Source organism: Polistes canadensis, unplaced genomic scaffold, assembly GCF_001313835.1.
Source record: "Polistes canadensis isolate GaletaPanama2010 unplaced genomic scaffold, ASM131383v1 scaffold_27, whole genome shotgun sequence".
Classification (NCBI taxonomy): domain Eukaryota; kingdom Metazoa; phylum Arthropoda; class Insecta; order Hymenoptera; family Vespidae; genus Polistes; species Polistes canadensis.
The window spans coordinates 218,837-237,991 of record NW_014569574.1 but is presented as its reverse complement, the minus strand read 5'-3'; the positions used below and the strand labels follow the sequence as shown (position 1 = coordinate 237,991).

At 34.7% G+C, this 19,155-nt stretch overlaps 2 protein-coding genes across 2 annotated transcripts; both read right to left on the bottom strand.

Moving 5' to 3' along the window:
• Nucleotides 1-510: 510 nt before the first annotated feature.
• LOC106783847 lies at nucleotides 511-7,111 on the bottom strand. The gene is made up of 9 exons (XM_014742761.1): nucleotides 7,035-7,111; nucleotides 4,784-5,087; nucleotides 4,523-4,693; nucleotides 3,658-4,336; nucleotides 3,146-3,618; nucleotides 1,888-2,586; nucleotides 1,399-1,564; nucleotides 953-1,310; nucleotides 511-871 (listed from the first exon to the last, which is right to left on the bottom strand). The coding sequence occupies exons 1-9, from the start codon at nucleotides 7,109-7,111 to the stop codon at nucleotides 511-513; spliced, it is 3,288 nt and encodes a 1,095-aa protein (XP_014598247.1).
• A 10,222-nt stretch (nucleotides 7,112-17,333) lies between these two features.
• Nucleotides 17,334-17,717, bottom strand: LOC106783846 (cuticle protein 70, isoforms A and B). The gene has a single exon (XM_014742760.1). The coding sequence runs from the start codon at nucleotides 17,715-17,717 to the stop codon at nucleotides 17,334-17,336; it is 384 nt and encodes a 127-aa protein (XP_014598246.1).
• Between the last annotated feature and the right edge of the window lie 1,438 nt (nucleotides 17,718-19,155).

Below are 19,155 nucleotides of genomic sequence, written 5' to 3'. Positions count from 1 at the left end.
ACTTGTGAGCTTCTATGTATTTCTATATTCTTTGATGTGTGAGTCTGGTAAATATACAATAAATAAATACAAGTATAAAAATATATTATAGGATGATTATTTATTGATAGAAATATATATATAAATAGATTGCAAAGAAAATGCATTACTTCTCGATCCGAACTCGTTTAAAGTCCGAATCACATTTTTTCATCAAATATTTGACGATTACGATCGATATCGTGAATCGAACGAAGTCATTAAATAAACATATGATAAATATTATATAAGCCCGAGTTATTTTTAGCGAAGTATGTACAATAAATTATTTCTTAAATATACAATATTGTTTCCATTGGCCGACCTAATGAGAGAATTGTTATCAAAAGATTTAAATAAAATTCAATATCGCGAGAGATGAAATAAATAATAAAATCGTGGTTACTTCCACGATACAATATGTTATCGACAGTGAACTTTAGACACTGCGGGAGCTTACTTCGAGAAGAATAATTAATTAGAATCAATAAATTAATATTGATTGATCACTTGTCGGATCCAGTCGAGATAGAAAGAAACACGAGAATAGACACCAGGAACACCAGCTTGGCCGCATCCAATACCCCAAGAAACGACCCCAGCAAGTTGCCATTGTCCATGACGTTCACAAACCATGGGACCACCACCGTCTCCTTTACAAGCATCTTTACCCTCTTCCCCTCCTGCGCAGATGAAGCCAGGATGAAGTTTAAAACTTGGTCCAAGTCTTGTTCTCCTCATTTGATTTTCGCAGAGTTGGTTGTTTACTATAGGCACATCGACTTCTTTAAGAATGTTTTGGTACTTTCCAAAGTCACCAAAAGCATCTTTACCCCAACCGGTAGTCCAGCATCTGGACAAGAACATAAAAGAAAATGAACAAACGATATTTTCCATTTGAAATTTCAATAATTACGATCAGTGTTTTACAAACCTTGCTCCGTTAAAAACGTCATGTTTGTCCGGAAGACAAGCAGGATTGATGTGTGGGTTTTTATCGAAATCAACTGGATGATCAAGTTTTAGGATAGCCATATCGTTGTAAAGAGTGCCAGCATAGAATTCCGGGTGTACGTAAACGCTGACGATATCTCGTTCGATATAAGGATAAAATTCAACATCGTGATTGACATCCCATTCACCTAATCGAGCTCTCAGATCACGTCCAGCGTAGGTTTTTACGCAATGAGCAGCGGTAATAATGTGTCGTGGCGATATCAATGTACCACCGCAAACGTAAACACTCTCGGTGGGATCTTTCTTTAATATAGCCACTTGCCAAGGATATTCACCTAAATATACAAATATGGATTAATTGCTATAATATTCTCATTTTATTTTTGTACAAATATTTTTGGTTATTTTTAATTGAATACTCACCGAATTCTGAATCCCCGTCAACGTAAGCTGGAGTTTTGATTCTAGCGTTAACACCTTTGGTATATCTGGTACCACATTGACCAGGTCGTGGTCGCGAACCAATTATGTGGCTACTTCGACAGCAAACGTGACGTGGACCGCAAGTCGGTGGACGACCGAATTGTCTCTGTTCGGGAATAAAGAATAAACATGAGCGTAATATTATTAATATTAATTACACATTCATTTGGTATTTAATGAATAATTATGAACATGTCCACAATATTGTCTTTAAAATGATATTCCTAAAATCAATATGGTGAATGAATTATTTATACTTAAAATGGTTTGTACTCTAGAGCGACACAATAATGACAACGCATTCTTGCGTAAGTCGATATCACGTCATTTGGTTCCCGTCAGCGATTGGTAATCATGTCGTTTCTCTAATGACCCTGCAACACTTTGGTGAATCTGATTTGGAGGACAGTTCTAAGTTCGAGTTCTTACCTCCTCCGTTTTATCGATCGTTTTCAAGTCACGCTTCTTTCTATCTCGAAAAGCTATCTTTCCACTTTGTCTTTCGTTCGATGAACTCTTAGCGGAGAAACGATTTCTTCTAGCATCGTCGTTGTACGATGCATTTATACGAGAATTTCTATAATAATCATTATAATCTTCTAAACCGTCTGAGTAGTCGTAATCATCGTCATCATTACGATAATAATCAGAGTAGCCACTTTGGTAGGAAGGATTTTGATGATAATTGGAATGATGGTAATTGTGGTGATAGGGTTTTTCGTGATAGAAAGGACCACCATGGTTAATTGGGTAATAGGGTTTGGAAGGGTAATGATGAATCGGTTTTTCGTAAACTATTGGCCCTGCTGGATAATACTCCGGTGCGTAATTGTCCAATAGAGTTTCTTTTTTATGTGCTAGAAAGTTTCCCAATTTATGAACGAGTCCTGGATTTGGTGTTACGTGTAGATTCACCAATGGCTTAATCACTTTTTCCCCGTACTCATCTTTGGTTACTTGCACAGCTACCAATGGATTTACGGATACCAAACCAAGATTTATACCCTGTCCACCGTATCCATCGTATGGATTTAATGGATTAATGTTAGTTTGGGGGAGACCGAAACTAACGCCCCAAGTAGGCTTCACGTTCAGTTTCGAGGTGTCCAGATCTCCGACGATCAATCTCTGCAACGAGAGAGTCGAAGATTCACTTAGAGATCCGAGTTTTTCTTTTTTCTTTTTTTTTTTTTTTTTTAAAGAAATGCCTTAAGTATTAGCAGCTTTACCACTCCATTCTTTCCCTTTCTCTTTCCGATTATTTAACTTTTCCTGATTTTTACATTTACATAATTGTGCCGGTAATTATGACAGTGAACTTAGTCGGAAAATTTCAATTTCTGGACTCAGTTCATGGTCATAATTATCGGCATATATATCAATCGAAACTCGGATCTCTTTTTACCCACCTCAACAACGTTGAACGGAAGCCTGTTAAAGTGATAATTATTCTTGATAATATAAAAACAATAATAAAGAACTTCCGAGCATTCGGTTCGAGGCGAGCATTTGTTTCCTTCCTGTTGTTCAATTTAATCGAGAATATCATAAATTTATGAATAAAGATAAAGAAAGTCAGAGAGAAAATGAGAAAGGGAAAGTATAGAATTTGATTGATTCTCGCTACGAACAGATAGCTCGTCTTTAAGTAGGAATGATAAAAAATTTGTAAACTTACGCTTTGAGCTTCCGCTTTCTTTTCCTCATTCTGTTCAGATCTCTTAGTGGTATCTCTCTTGGATCTCTTTTCACTTGGAACAAAATCGTTATTTTCTTCAGAATCCGATATTTGATCATTGTTTTCTTGTGTTTTGCTATATTCATCTTGATTAGTTCCGTTGACTCCTTTTGGGACTCTTACGACGCTCATCGTACCATTTCCATCGGTGACAATAACCTCAACAGTTTCAGCTTCGATATCTTTACCAAGATTGCGAGGATCGATTGCCAGGTAAAGATCATCCTTGCGTCCAACATGATTGATGGTTGAACATTGTTCGTAAGGTACGCACACGCAGTCCTCGTAATTTGACGATGATAACCCATTGTCGAAACCATTTTCAAAGGATCCAAGACCACTGGCAAAGTTGTTACTGTTTGAAGCAAAATTATTGTTTGCTATGTACGAATTGCTTGAACCGAATCCAGAATATTGTTTTCCTGTATTAATCGAACTTAATCCACCGATTGTAGAATCACCCTTTATTTTCTCGTAAGTTGGAAAAGCATTCGCGTAACTGTTGGACGATGCGGCTTCGTTCAAACTGTTACCGGAGTTAGTTGCCTTGATTTTAAAGTTCTTTCTATAATCTTCGAAGTCGTTGATTGCTCCGGCGTAAGAACCACCACTACCATAGCCATAAGCATTGAAACCATTGCTACCAATTGGACCAGGTCCAATTATCGGGGTGGATCCAGTATTACCAATCGAATCTCCATGATGATAATGATGATGAACGTGTTGTTGTACGGAACCATCCGATTGTTGTAGAATCACTTGCTTCTTGTTGAGAAATTTATTATCGAAATCGACTTCAGCGTCAAGGCTAGATTCATAAATCGGTTTTGTACCGTATATCGGTCCACCTGGTTTCTTCAAACCAATCTGCGACCCAATAAAACTTGATGGGGGTCTAGAATAAACTGGTCCATGTCCGGCTCCGATGAAAGATGGTGGTGGTCCTGATAAAATCGGTCCAGGAGCGAAACCAGGTGTTAATGGTCCTGGTTTTCCATAACCATATGGTCGTTTCACTGGCACAGCTGGTAATGGACGACCAACAGGTTTTATCGTCACGGGTTGCGCGTAGATTACTTCTTGGGGATGAATATCACGGTGGGGTGAATAATATGGACGGCGACCTTCTAAATTCTCGCACTATGTAAATATAAAAATTTGTATATCTTACAGTAAAGTATCGAAGCTAAAAATATTATTTCCTCCGTTCCAAATTAATTGTCACATTTGGTGTGTACATTTGTATACAGATATGACAATTAATTTGAGACGAAAGGAATATAAAATATCGATTACACATTTTTGCAAATAAAATATTAAACTCACGTTCATGAGACCTAATGAGCATAGTTTATCTTTGATGTAACTACGAGCTACAGTATCATTTCCTAATTGGAGAGCATTTTTCACGTCAGGATCAGCGTAGAGCACATCATAACCTTCGAGATTGCGTCCCTGTCGATTATAGATGAGAATGTTATCGATTACAGAATCCACCTGGAAATCACACGTGGTTTTTTCTTTAATTAATGTTTCTTAATTTTTAATTCATGTTTTTTAATCTTATTTTGATTCCAATATGTTTACCGTTCGTTGATCGACTGCTTCAGCAACTCCACTCGATTGCGATTGGATATTAGGGTTGTACAATTGCTGTTGCTGCGACTGTTCTTGTTTGAGAGCATCAGGTGCAGTGAAAGAAACGGGATGAAATGATTCTTCTTGCGTGTTAGATGCAGCAAGCAAATCTTGACCTTGCCAAGACCATTGCTGCTGTTGTTGTTGGTTCGTATTGCTTGAACTCTGCGATGAAGATGACGTTTGATACGTCACTTGAGTTGCCAGTGTGCATGTTGCTAGACACGCTAGCAGTATTGGACAGAATTTCATTCTAAAAAATATAAATAAATCGCAATGAAATATCAATTCAATTAATTTCATTTCAAACTCGATTATATTATTTCTTTGATGTTTCTTTTATACACATAACTTTTCTTTTTCGAAGGATATTTTATGCAAATATATAGAAAGTTCTTCATACTCGAGAATTAATGCGATTATGGCCATGCGTAGGCGTGATCTAGTCGTTCGATTCATAATTCAAAGGAAAAGTATCGTTTTCTTTCATATTTTTTCGAGGCAACAATAATTTGACACTTATATCATTTTTCAATCATTCTTCTTCGTCTTTTTCTGTTTTATAGCCAGCATTGACACATTTATTTTTTATTTCATCATAAGAATTCTTAGGAACTTTTAAAATACGTATTCGTACGTTGTCAAATTCACTATTAACCCGTAAGTGCTAATTTCTAATTGCAAAACTTACACGATTTACATAATATTTATATGGTTAAGATTACTAAATTCATGGGTACCCAATTGCGATGTGGGTTTTACCGAAGTGCGTGTCTGTCTTCGTTTCTTCGCTTTAACTCAAGCAAGTCTTGTGAAAGTGCATATCACCTTTCTCCGATCTGTTTTTATTACTCAGCCAACGTACTGACACGAGAGAAAGATGCAATTGCAGATTAAAAGAAAAAGAAAAGTATGCAGAAGAATAGAAGAATATTTATCATGCATATTCATTGGTTTAAGTACGGTGAAGTGTCTAACTGGTACAGAATACTCTTTGTTTTCATGCTCTTAATTGAAATTTAAAATAGCTTTGTTTTTTTTTTTTTTCACGTTAACCAATTTCTTAAATTGTATGTAAATTTAGTTGATGATTTATTTCAACAAGTACATGGGTGAGTTGAAAAGTTTCGAGTCAATCGTAGAAATAACTTTTTTTTGTTTATTAAACTTATTTGAAAAAAAAATCTTCGACATAACTTCGACATTTTTAGGAAAAAATAGACTCGAAATTAAGATCGTGGAACGTGATTGAAGTGATCGGTTAAAAATGAACGATGATGCGATCCTGTAACCGATAGGGTCAATGAAAGTAAGAGGAAGTTGAGAGAAAGTCGTTTGACTGGTTACACAGCTCTAATATATTCTTTTATATCGGGTATACCAAGAAAAAAAGATGTTTAGTCTATTCTTTGAGACGTTGTTTCGATACGGAGAAAGTTATTACGTAATAACGGGACTAAAAGTTCCAAATATAGACAATGATAAAAGTAAAATATTCTAAAGGAAAAGAAACGTTCAAATAGTTACAGATAATATATAGGCCATGGAAAGAAATCGTCTTGTTAAACGTTCATCGTTTACACACAATGGCCATTTTCTCAGACAACTTCGACAACTACTCAGGTGACACGGAGCGACGAGGAGAAAGTTAAAGAAGCGTTGAACCCTGACTTAGGTGAATCTTTATATTTTTCTTTTTTCTTTTCTTTTCTTTTCTAAGTGTCTGTTAAAAAATAAAATAATAATTTATAATTCAGATTCACTTATAAGAGGATGCACGAGTTTGTACTATACATTTTTTTTTCTCGGACGAATTTAATTTTATTTTTCGGCATAATCTCAAAACTTTTCAATCAACTTTTGTATTCATTATCCCTATTCATTATTTTTTAATATATCAAACAATTTGATTATAATTAAATCAATTAATTGCAATTATTTTGGGAAATATAATTAAAACTGTATGATAAATGTAGATAATTTTTTAAATAATACTATATTTTTTAATGTTTAATTATCGAATTTTGTTATTGGTATATATATATACCTGTTACTATTTGCACACGCTGACTACGCAGGAAATTTCTTCCACACCTTGTGAACGTCTTACGATGGACTCTCGCTGTTTATCACGAATACTTTCTCCAAGTTGTACAAGACTGGTCTGTGCTTTTACCGAGACCGTTCGAATCTTATATACTTTCGTACCTCTTTCGGGGATGCTGAGGCAGCTACGCGATTGGAACACCATGGTGGGGTAACATCTGTGTGACTCATTCCTCAAGCGGACATCCGTCTTTCGGATTCGCTCGTAACTCGAATTATTCGCAGTGTACGCAACCCCTTTTACCGAATTATCGAGAAATTTATAAAACGGTTTTTATACGCGATATTTAGGACTCGTGATTATATAAAAATATCGCCTATACTATTTTTTATTATCATGTTTAATAATTATTGAACATTTGTTATACAGAAAATGTACAAAGTCCGTGGACTTTCATGAAGAATTCAAATTTAGGTCAAGGGCTAATATTTGCATTGCGGAAAGTGTTAATATACGTGGGTGGGTTAAAAAGTTTTGAGTTTATTCTTTTCTAAAAGTGTTTAGAGAGAGACTATGTCAAAGAATAAAATAGAATTGACTGACAAAAAAATATTGTTTTTATGTTAGGCTTGAAACTTTTCAACGTCATCCACTGGAATATTATTAGAAGGTGATTTCGTAAATTTTTCTGATTAACCCTTTACAACATAATGCTTAATTAAATTATTAGCCAATATGGTCTGTGTCGTTTTTGCTGTGTTATTTACTTAACAAAAATTGCACAAATTGACTAACCTAATATATTTTTATTTAATACAGGGTATTCGAAATATTACTCAACATTATTTAGCTTAAAACCAGGACATTTCTAAACAAATTTATTTGTTTTTTAGAGTAAAATTATTACGACATTTATAAGTTTTTTATTTGATAGAAAATTTCAAGGTTGTTTCAAGGCCAATTTTATTTATTTTTTAGAAGGAGCCTAAAAGACACGTAATTTCCACGTGGAATATTTTTACATTCTCATTTGAATTTCGATAAAAAAAATTTGAATTATAGAATATTAACGATGAATTATGAAGTGAAATCGCATTTAATGCGATAAAATTGATTACAAAAAAGAAATATTGGAATCCGTGGGAGACGAGTGAAATTTTATTGAGTTCGTTTGTTCCTCTGATTTTGGATCGCAGGTAGAAGAGCGGAACCGAGAGATCGTTAAGTTCGTCGGTGTATATCTGAGTAGTCCTGGCTTCTCATCGTATCTGAAGGAAACATGACACGTGGTGAACCACCACTACCTAGAAAGAGGAGCAATTCGTAGACGATACACATGAACGAACGACGCGACACACGCTTTCTTTTCGTGATCCTCTTCGTCACAACCTTGACATCATCTTGTCTGAAATTCGACTGGACGGTATATCGTTTTACCAATTTCAAATGATTTCAAAGAAAAGTTAGACCATCTAATGAATTGTATTTTCTGTAGAAGTATTATGAAAGTGAATTTAATTACAAATATTTGAAAAAATATTTAATCTATCATTTATCAAAGTAGATGGAAAAGTTTTATACTTCAATTTTTAATTTCAATTTTAGAACTTTTGCATGGGAATATTTATTATAATTATGAGCAATTATGGCTACTTAATATGTAAAAATATTAACACAATTAGTAAAGTATTGTTTCCTTATTTAAATAATTTATAAATTTTAGCTAACATTCCTTGTTTTGCATCTGTATCCCTAATATAGTTTTCTTTTTTTACGGATAATAAGAAGTATACGAAATAAACAGAAATTGAGCCGAACCGCAGTTCCTCCGTTTTGTGTGTTGTCTTTCAGGTTCCGGGAGAAAGTGTTGTCCCGAAGATGGTTCAGAGCTAACCGGGTGTAATAACAGTTTTCGAATAACGATCGTTTATAAGATTAAATTATGCGTATGCAGTATTATAAACAATGTATATAAAACTTGTCATTGTTCAATAAGAAAGAAATATATTCGTGTTAGATATTACCGAATATTTTTGTTAACGTTTACCAGGAAACATTAGTTTTCGTTACATGTTCCTTCTCTTTGTAAGAATGAGAGAGATAGAAAGAATCAAGGAGAAAAGAAATTATAAAAAAATGGATCAAAGCCGGTTGTGTTCAGTGGTTGGTCGGTTTCGTTCGATGCACCCGATCGTACTCTTGCACAATAGGGATTTTCCGTCGCGTGTTTTAGCTCGTAGCGTTTCGTAATTTTATCTCTGGGAATTTTATATCATGATTTTGCCTTTGAAGTATGTATAATAAAAGAAAACGAAGGTAACAACACGTCTTGACTTATTTTTCACGTACGTCACGACACGTGGGCATCGAACCAACAACAACAACAACAACAACGAGTAATAATCAATGTACATATATATTTATTTTTCTTTTTTTATACTTTTTACTTTCTAATCTCTCTTTTATAAGTTTTATCAAATTTATGATCGATGACTATTTTTGACGTATCGAAAACATTGTTGGGCAGGGTTTACGTTAAGTCAATATTATGTAACGACCCGTCCCATTCAAGGTGCAATGACGTCGACGAACGTGTTAAGAGTTCCGATGTTCCCGAGAAAGTTTGTGATCTTTTTTCACTTTCCTTTTCATCGCATTCTGCGATCACCGATACGCTCGTTTATTATTTACTTCTCTGACTCAAATTCTATTTATGCGTCCATGTAGAAAATAGGGAACAAGGACGACACTTGTTTTTTTTTTTTATGATTTTTATTTGATAGACGATATTGTTTCTTCTCCCGAAAGAAATACTCGTCGTCGTTAGTCGTAATTTAATGTCTTTTTCTTTTTAGATTTTGAATTATTCATAAACTGCGTTTAATATTTCTATGTTTAAAAAGAAAAATAATAATAGAGGAGTGAACAATGAAAGATATTTTCTTTAAGGACAACGGTAATAGTAGCAGCGAGGAATTTTTAAGGAATTTCTACAGGATAATATAATTAACTATGAATAATAAATAATAAAAAAAAAAACGTTAGGAATTAATGTTCTTTTTTTTTTTTTTCGTTTTTTTTTCTTCTAGTATTTTTTTTGCGTGAATGATTTTATCAGTACGCGATACATGATGATTATCGGTGAAAGGTAAGGTAGTTCTCTGTAGTGTTTATGTTGTCTTAGGCCGAAGATGAAGGAAGCGATCATCGTATCAGTAGGTAATGTGGTATCCGTGTTGTTCGACCGAATAAGTTGAAGGAACAGCGGCTAATTCAACGGGTGCTGAATAAGTATAAGTGTATGGTGTCAACTGCAAAAAAAAAAGATAAAATGAATCATTAGAATTTTTTAATGAATTAATTAAGCGTTCATTGAATAATTTCAACGATAGTATTTTATTACAAAAAACATTCCGTTCCAAATCAATTTATAATTCTAATATATCCTTGTTATGTAAAAGTTAATAATCGAACTATACAGATTGTAGGACTTACGATATATATTTATCCAATTAATGATACAATATGTGAGACAAGAAATCGATAGAAAGACATTGTTTGAATATATATATAAATGAAATTTATTAGAAAGAGAAAAAGTAAATAAGATTGGTATTTGTGACGGTAATAATGACAATGGAGTAAATAAAAAAATGAAAAATAATTGATTTTATAATTGATTTGACATTGCAATTATTTTGATTATAAAATAAATCATCCACTGTTATAATTACATTCACATTTTCAAGATGAAATAGATCTGTTACGTACTTGGGGTAAGAGAGCAAGACGAGAAATTAGAGGCGAAGCGATGGGTGCGATAAGGGGTGTCAGTTTAGCGGTGGATGCTGGTGTTTTGATTTCTGATATCACTGAAAGAGGATACGGTGCTGGTGCTGGTGCTGGTTTAGGTGCAGGTGCTGGAGCAGACCAGGCTAAGCCAACGAAGGCAAACAGGATTAACTGTAAACATTATCGCATATATATATATATATGAATACAAATATAACGCTTGAAAACAATTAATAATTTCATTAAAATATACATTTGTAACGAATGGTAATTAAATCGAATAAATAATTTATCATATAATGGTAAAATAATTTACTTACGTATTTAAACATGTTTGCGGATTTGTAAAAGAAGAAAATGTTGTAGAACCGCGTACGGTGATTCTTCTGTATTTCTGTGCGAGGACGCTGAAGACCTCTCGTACTTATAGGGGTTCTGAGGGCCAGCGAAAAAAGTAGACTCGTCCAGTACCTACGAGAAGCGTCCCTACGCACACGGTACATTCCTTTCTACTTCCAGGTACCACAGCTGTATGTATCTTCTTCTAAACACGGTTACGTACTATAACTTTTCTCTCTTATCGTTTTCAGTTCGATTATCTTTCGTTAAGATCATCGTCGAACAGAGTACGTAACCGTGTTGAACATATTTTTGAGTCAAATTCATTTTAAATTTTACGACTTGGTCCATAATTTATGGACCATAACTTTTAGAAAAAGAATAGTCTGTAATATTTTGAAGATTTTTAGAGGAGGATTGTTATTGGAGAATAAAATAAATCATTAGGCCGTGATCTTGAGCGATCGTCAAGATCAAGCTAGAGGCCGGTACATAATATTATTGAATGATCGATTAATTTACGATTAAATTACAGATAAACCGGTATTTCGACTCACTTTCGATTCCTCAAGATACTTATATGCGAGACAGGTTACAACTTGTTCTTTAAACGTAACCTTCTTTTTTTTAATACTTCCTTTTTTTTTCATGTATCAGTCAACCACAATATCAAGAGGAATATTAAAATTAATTACACATCTGCGCGGAATGACAGTTAATATGAAAATAATTTTACGAGGATGGAAATTTTGTATAAGCGGTAGCCTCCGAATTAAATGTTTTTTAATCTGCATCATAATTCATGCATACATATCTTTTCTTTCTCGTTATCGGTAATACTATCGATTGACAAAAAAGAAAGTTCATCGAGTTAAATATTATTCCTATAGTTAATAGGTAAAGATAATATTATTTATTGTAAATAATATCATTGAATGGGATAGACACCATGTAAATCGTAAATTAATATGATTCACGTATTTTTTACCCTTTACCAGCGGCCGACATTTTTTCTTGTAATTTTATCGTAATTTACCTACGTAGAAAAAAAAAGAACGGATAGCGCGCGGCTATCAGGATTGTTGAAAATGAACGAGGGAGAAAAAGTCGATAGGTCGAGAATGAACGAACAAGAAATTGCACGGAGAGAAGAGACGAGTACTTGGCAATTCTCCTCGTTCGTTCACCCGAGACCTTGGATACTCGTAGATATCCTTATGTGGTTTTACAACTGGCGATCGAGCCAAGGAATAAGTCAGACAGGGTTTACAAGTACTAGAAGAAGAAACAACATACTTCGGTCGATTCAATTTCTCCGCTCGGTTTTCTCTAACGAGCTAAAAATCAGAACTAACAAATCTTGAAAAACAAAACAAAAGAAAAAAAATCAAAAAATAATTCCTCTATAAAAATCAATGCAAACAATATAATTTAATGCAACGAGTAGGTATAAAAAGAAAAAAAGAAAAGAAAAATAAGACGATAGAATTCGATATTCCTTGGCAATGGTGAAAAATAAATATGACAAGTCGTATGTATGAATTTCCTATTCGCCGATATTTCCTTTCCAAGCGAATCCGGCGATGGGTCGGTTGGCTTGGAAGGGATAAGGGCGTGCCTAGTCAGACAACAAAAATACGGACTATCTTCGTGACCAGTTTGCACATCGTAACTCGTAACGATCGTGGATTGGCAAGTTCCATTGGTGTGTATCCTTCGATTTGACCATACTCGAGGGTACTATTGTCTGTACCTTCTGAGTACACAGCTCGAACTTGATTCTCTCAAATGATATTGGAGAAAAATATTGAGAAATATCGGGTAAGGATATTCTATACGATAATCGAGAATGACGTTGCAATAATCAAATTCGTTCGAGTTATTATCGTTACTGGTAATACAAATTTTCGAAAGTCATTCGATCAATATTGAAATGCTTTCAGAGCGAATCTCTCTGAACGTTTAGTTTTTATTTTTATTTTTATTTATTTTTATTTTTAGTCTGACCGATGTGCCATGCATTGACCATTTGTATTCCAACGAGATCAATCGTTGTCAAAAATCTCGATGACCTTGACGTCTGGCTAACAACCTTTTTGTCACTTATCTTCGTCGGTGAAGATTTTTTTATCAGACAGGATTGACGTTTCGTAATATTTTATTATAAATGTTTTTTGAGATTTTTTTAAAGGATTTTTTAAAAGGTTTTTTCTTTTTACGAATGAAAGTTCGTTGAATGATAAATGTATTGAAGTATAATTGAACATATAAGCATGAACAAGTTACGCATACAATGTTTGATTCGTTTCTTTTCGTAGACAAAGTATCTCGACAAAATTCTTACTTAAAAATTAATACTTAAATATAAAAACAAATCATGTCGCAGTAGAGCACAAGCTCTTTTTTCTTATTATTATTATTATTAGATTCCTCGTGAAAAGTCACGAGGATTGTCCAAAATGAAAAATTTTATTGTCGAAAGACGAAGACGATTCTCGTCGTGCAAGGATTCGAAAATATGCAAGAGTACTTTGTTCGACGAGTTTCTCTGTGTATCTAACGAATGATGCGCGAGGAGAATACATCGTTCAGGAGAATAAAATGAAAGAAGAAGAGATAGAAAAAAAAGAAAAGAAAAGGCGATTAAAAATGACAAATAAAATTATAAGTCGACAGTTCTCTGCTACGTTGGTTCACAAAACGCGAATAGAAAAATTTCGACGATGGGGTATTGGTGTGGGGTGGATATTTCTGTTCGTTCATCGATCGTTGTGTTTTAGCGTAGAGTTCAAAAGATGAAAATCTAATTTGATTCGGTTCTAAGGAGAATCCTTGATGAAAAAAAAAAATCGTTTGAGAATGTCAGTTCTGAAGTTGTGCCAATATAATAATTGGAAATGGATTTTTCAACAATTATAGCGGTTGGGCGATGTTTAATTAGCGATATAATAAAATACCAGGAGTGCCATCTATGTAGGTGAATACAGTACGAGATGCAGAACGAGATTCGGGTTTTTCGATGAGGTTGAGCGTTTTCGGAACCACGGGCGTTACTACGGGTGTTGTAATAGCAGGATAAAGTGGATATGGTACCAAGTAGTGAAAGCCTTCAGGTGCTTGTAGATCAATCAATTGTCTACCCTGCTTGGCTTCGTTACTTTTTTGGGGATCAGACAATTGTTTTTCTTCGGCGGATGACTCTACTTTTTGGGTAATTTTTGTTGGTGTCGATAATTCTTTGGCATGTATAGCTTCAAGAATTTCTTGACTAGGTGCTTTGATATTTTCCTGCGAGGATTCCAATTTCTCTGAAGATGCTTCCAACTTCTCAGATTTTTCCGGCAATTGTAAGTTTTCGGGTACTGTTAATGGTACTGTTGGAAGAATAGGAGACCCTTCTGCTACTAAAGGAACGCTTGGTCCTGGTGCTGTATGGTGAATGATCGAATGTCCGTGAGATTCGATTGTTTTTTCAGCGATAATCGTTGCAGCATTTTCTACTTGTGCTACATTTTTAGGTTTAACTTCTACGCTTGGTTTCGCCAACGCAACGGCTAACAGACCGGACAGGACCACCTGTTAATAAAATAGATTTTACTTCTTTCTATTTAAACATTCTTATGTTTAGGAAAAATTTCCTTAATGACCATATTTCATTTAAATTTCTCATCCGATAATAATCTCATCACAGATTTATCTTTTGAATTGTAAAGTTGTAAAATTGAATATTGATAATCGAAAATCTTTAACACTTTTGTTTATTAGAATTCGGATTTTCTGATAGAAAAAAAATAATGATTGTTTTGAAATCGACTTACCAACTTGAACATGTCGGAGCTTCTTCGTTTTCCAGCTGCGCTTTGAGAATCTGCGACTGATCTGCTCGAATGAAATTCTCCAAGGTTTATATAGTAGAAGACTTCCTTGCTCTTCGAAAGACCTTCGGATACAGGTCTGTTCAGTAGTTACACCCTGTTTCTGGTTCTATACTACAGCTTCGTCCGGTCGAGTACTTTTTAATTGACGAACCCCGATCGGGTTTGTTAATTGGATTTTACGTAAGATTAAAAAATTTAGACACACAAGAGTATTAGAAATTTTCTTGCATAGAAAATCAGAGACTTTATTAGTTTTTCTATAAATCAATTCATTAATTATTATAATCCATTCGTTAAAAATAATTAGCACGTTCCTTTAATAATTTGGAAAAACAAGTATAGATGGTTAATTATAAATGTCGATAATTGGATAGTGACATAATGCGAGTAAAAAATATTACAAATTTATTTGAACGCATTGTAGGTAGGTCATTTTTCACCCGGGTGCATCTGAATAGAACTTAAACACTGTGATAATAATAATAATATAATATTGTTAATAATAATATTTTATAGTTTGATAACGTTGAAAATATGTTTTGGAATTTAAGTCAATCATATATAAAAAAATAATTTCTGCAAACAATATACGAAAAACGTATTATACGTGTCTCGCATACAATCCGTTTAAATTTATTTATATATCATTAATTATTTTTTCCTTTTTTGATTTAATCCATTCTCATAATTATCAGTACAATTAAATCTACAATGACTTTATAAAAAAGAAACAATGAGTTTATAAAATGTAAGGGTCGTTGACCGAAAGTGTGTGTGCGTGGCTATATCGAAGATATTCATTCGCGTCTGAGAACATATTCAAGGTCTTATTGAAATTTCGATCGGATAGGGCGATAATCTTCTTCTAGTTCCATGTCATTAATTAATTTAAAATTAAAATAGATTTTTCAAGACGTTGGTTTTCTTCTCCTCGTTATCGGTTCACTAGGATATCCTGTTAGTTCACGTTAGTATAGCTCGCGTTGATTTTTCAGCGAATCGTTTCAGTAGAGTAAAACCGGACCTCTTTCTCTCTCTCTCTCTCTCTCTCTCTCTCTTTCTTCCTCTCTCTTTCTTTCACATTTTATTCCTTCTCGCATACCTCCAATGATTTTTCCACCAGGACCAATCTTCCTTGCCGCTCTTCGTTTCTCTGCAAGGTCTGCCATTTCGTATTTATTTCCCTCATGTTCGTAACTTTTATTGTCTTTATATTCACGCTTCGCGTATTCCGGTTTCTTTTTTTTTTTTATCTTTGACGACTCGCTTTTCTACTTTCGTTTATCTTTCAGAATAATCGTTGCTCGTGTAAACCATTTTTTTTATTGTATATCCAAAAAAGAAATCTCCAATTTTTCTATTTGTCCGAAAGAAAAAATGACGAAATCCTGTGACCGAATCAAAAGAAATTTATAATTTGTATTAGAATTTATATGAATATTGATTACTGATAGTTAGAAACATTTGATTGATTTAATATTTTTTTGCTTTTTTTTATATTAAAAGAGCATGAATACAAGAATTCAATGAAGTTACGGAAAGACATATGGTAGACATGTTGATGGGACTTGCGCTCGAGTACACATCTTCATTAGAATTATGAATACATTTCGGATCGATCCAATTGCGTAACTTTTATTACGTAATTTATCGAAAATGCGTATGTACTTGGTCGGAGGAAGCGTTCAAATGTATTCACTCAGTCGCCCTCGTATTAATACGATGAGTTATTGATATTATTACGCAATAGTACTTTAAACATTCATTAAAAAACAAATTAATAGCCTATTATCCTAGATGTTGTGAATCGTATCGAACGAATATATGCATATCTATGTGTGTAATGCACGTATTTGTTTTATATTGTAGATAGATCCAACAAACGACATTAGAATGAAAATGTCCGAATAGTGTTCAAAGATGTTGTGTGACTAGAAGAATAAGAAGTACGACGTTACGAGTCACGAAATCAATCGTATTTCGATTCGCGAATTGGTCAATCTTAATTACGTAAGCCCGTGGAATATTCATTCTTACGGCTCGCATGAATTTTCTTTAAGGCAATAGATAGAAGAGCTTAGATAAATGTGCTTATAGAAATGATCAAACTCGATAACAGGATGAAAAGGGATTCTGATTTTAGCTAGGAAATCTAACGATGAGAGGGAGAGAAAAAAGTTAAAAAAAGAAAAAAAGGAGATGAGGGAAAGATACAAATAACAAAGAAATACAAGATAATTTTGTGAGGAGATAGAAATAGAATTTTATTGATCAATCGTTAAATAATATCAACGAGCGATGATGTTCTAAGTTTCGCCAATGTCTCGTCAAAATGTTCAAAATGGTTGTCTCATCAGTAACAGTCGGTTTGAGGTGTCCTTTTGACTAGAGAATCGGAGCCGAAATTGTTCTTCTCCCTCTCCAGGCTAGGCCAGGTCGTCTCTCAATGAACGTATCCAGCGGCATAGGTAATGGCGGCGGGATGAGCGACGACAGCAGGTGCAGCCGCGAGAACGGGGGCAGTTTTGACGATGGGGGCAGTATAGGTAATAGGAGCTGTACGAGTGACGACTGCTGCTGGGGCGGCTGCTACCACGGCTGGGGCGGCTGCTACCACGGCTGGGGCAGTTGCTATGAGCGGGCTTTTAACCGAGACCTTGTAGGTGTTGGAGTAGCTGGTGGCGACTGGAAGAGTGTGGGGAATGGTCACTACAGGGGCTGATGCGACCAAAGGTGCGGCATGCACCGATGTTAAGTAGCCTGGTGCTGGTGCTGGTGCACTAGCAACGCAACCAATGAGAGCGATGAGTACAGCGAACTTGTACATGGTTATTCTTCTTCTTCTTTAACAGTCGAGACTATCGAAACTTCAAACGTTGCTTGAGAACGAGTGATGTCTGACTACCAGAGTAGTCGCCCTTTTATTCGAAGAGACTGACCTCTCCCACCAAAACTCCCGAATGACTTTACTGCGAGTCCTGTTGCTACCTCGCTCTACCGTTTACCACTCCTGTATGACTTCCTCCTACTTTTTCTTACATTATTCTCTTTCCCTCTCTCTCTCTCTCTTTCTTTCCTTTCGATCTCCTTCAGGGTCTTTCAATACCTGTCGATTTTTTCTCTACGCTAACTACCACGTTCGTGAAACATTGCCAAGGACCAATAACAGCGACCCTTTACGATCTTCGATGGATCCGGGATCGTTATCGGTTATCCTACGCCTATCTCTAAGCTTAGACAAGTTGAAAAACACGTTCTTCTTACTTCCTAGTCTCATGAAACCTAAAGTCGATGTTTATAAACACCTCGGGCGTTGAAATCACTTTACATTGATTCTAGTTTGCTTGTTAAACCCATATTACAATTCTTGTATAACTCAATAGTATAATGAATATTTATCATGATAATTTTATTGATGCAGAATTAGAAATTAGACCAATTTATTGATCATTTAAATAATATTTGATAATCTGATAATCGTATAGGTTAAGCCAGGTGGAACGTTCTTTTGAAATGATCAGCGTTACATAATTATTATAATATAAAAATTTGCATAATAATAAAAAGGTAAGAGAAAGATATTTCGTGTGTAATCGTTGGTTGTATGCAAATGGACGTATGACAATGATTAGTTAGACGAACGAGGGTGATGTTAATTAAGTGGCACGATTTTTGTCGTAATCGTTAATTTATTTTTGGCGACAGGATAAAACACGCATGGATAGCAAGAACATTATTTGTATTTATTATTCGCTTATTCCGATCAGTTATGTACACGATATTGAGCAACTTGGCAACGCGAGACTACTTGAACGCCTACTTACGAGGACATTGTCGTCTCTAGGAGGGTAAAGGAGGGAGGGGCCACATTACAGGAGACCTCGTGTTGTGACACAATCCGCGAAAGTAGATGCTCGACTTACTTCATTTTTCACGTAACGCATGTAACCACGTGCTTTGGAGAAAACCTTTCCATTTTTTTTCGAATAAAAGAGAGTCTCTTTCCTTTTTTTCTTTGTTTTTTTTTACGTTAACTCCTCCTCCCCCTCCCCCTCCTCCTATTTATGCTCGTTATTTTGAGCGTATTATAATTATCTCGTTAAATGGCATGACCACGAAAATACGTATGAATATTAATTCGTTCGAAAAAAGTGATATAATTTCTGTCGAACATTTGTGGGTAGGTACCTCGAGAAAAATGGGAACGCGTGCGCGTGTTAGTCGAGTATCGTTGAAAAAAATCAAAAGAAGATGAAAATATATGT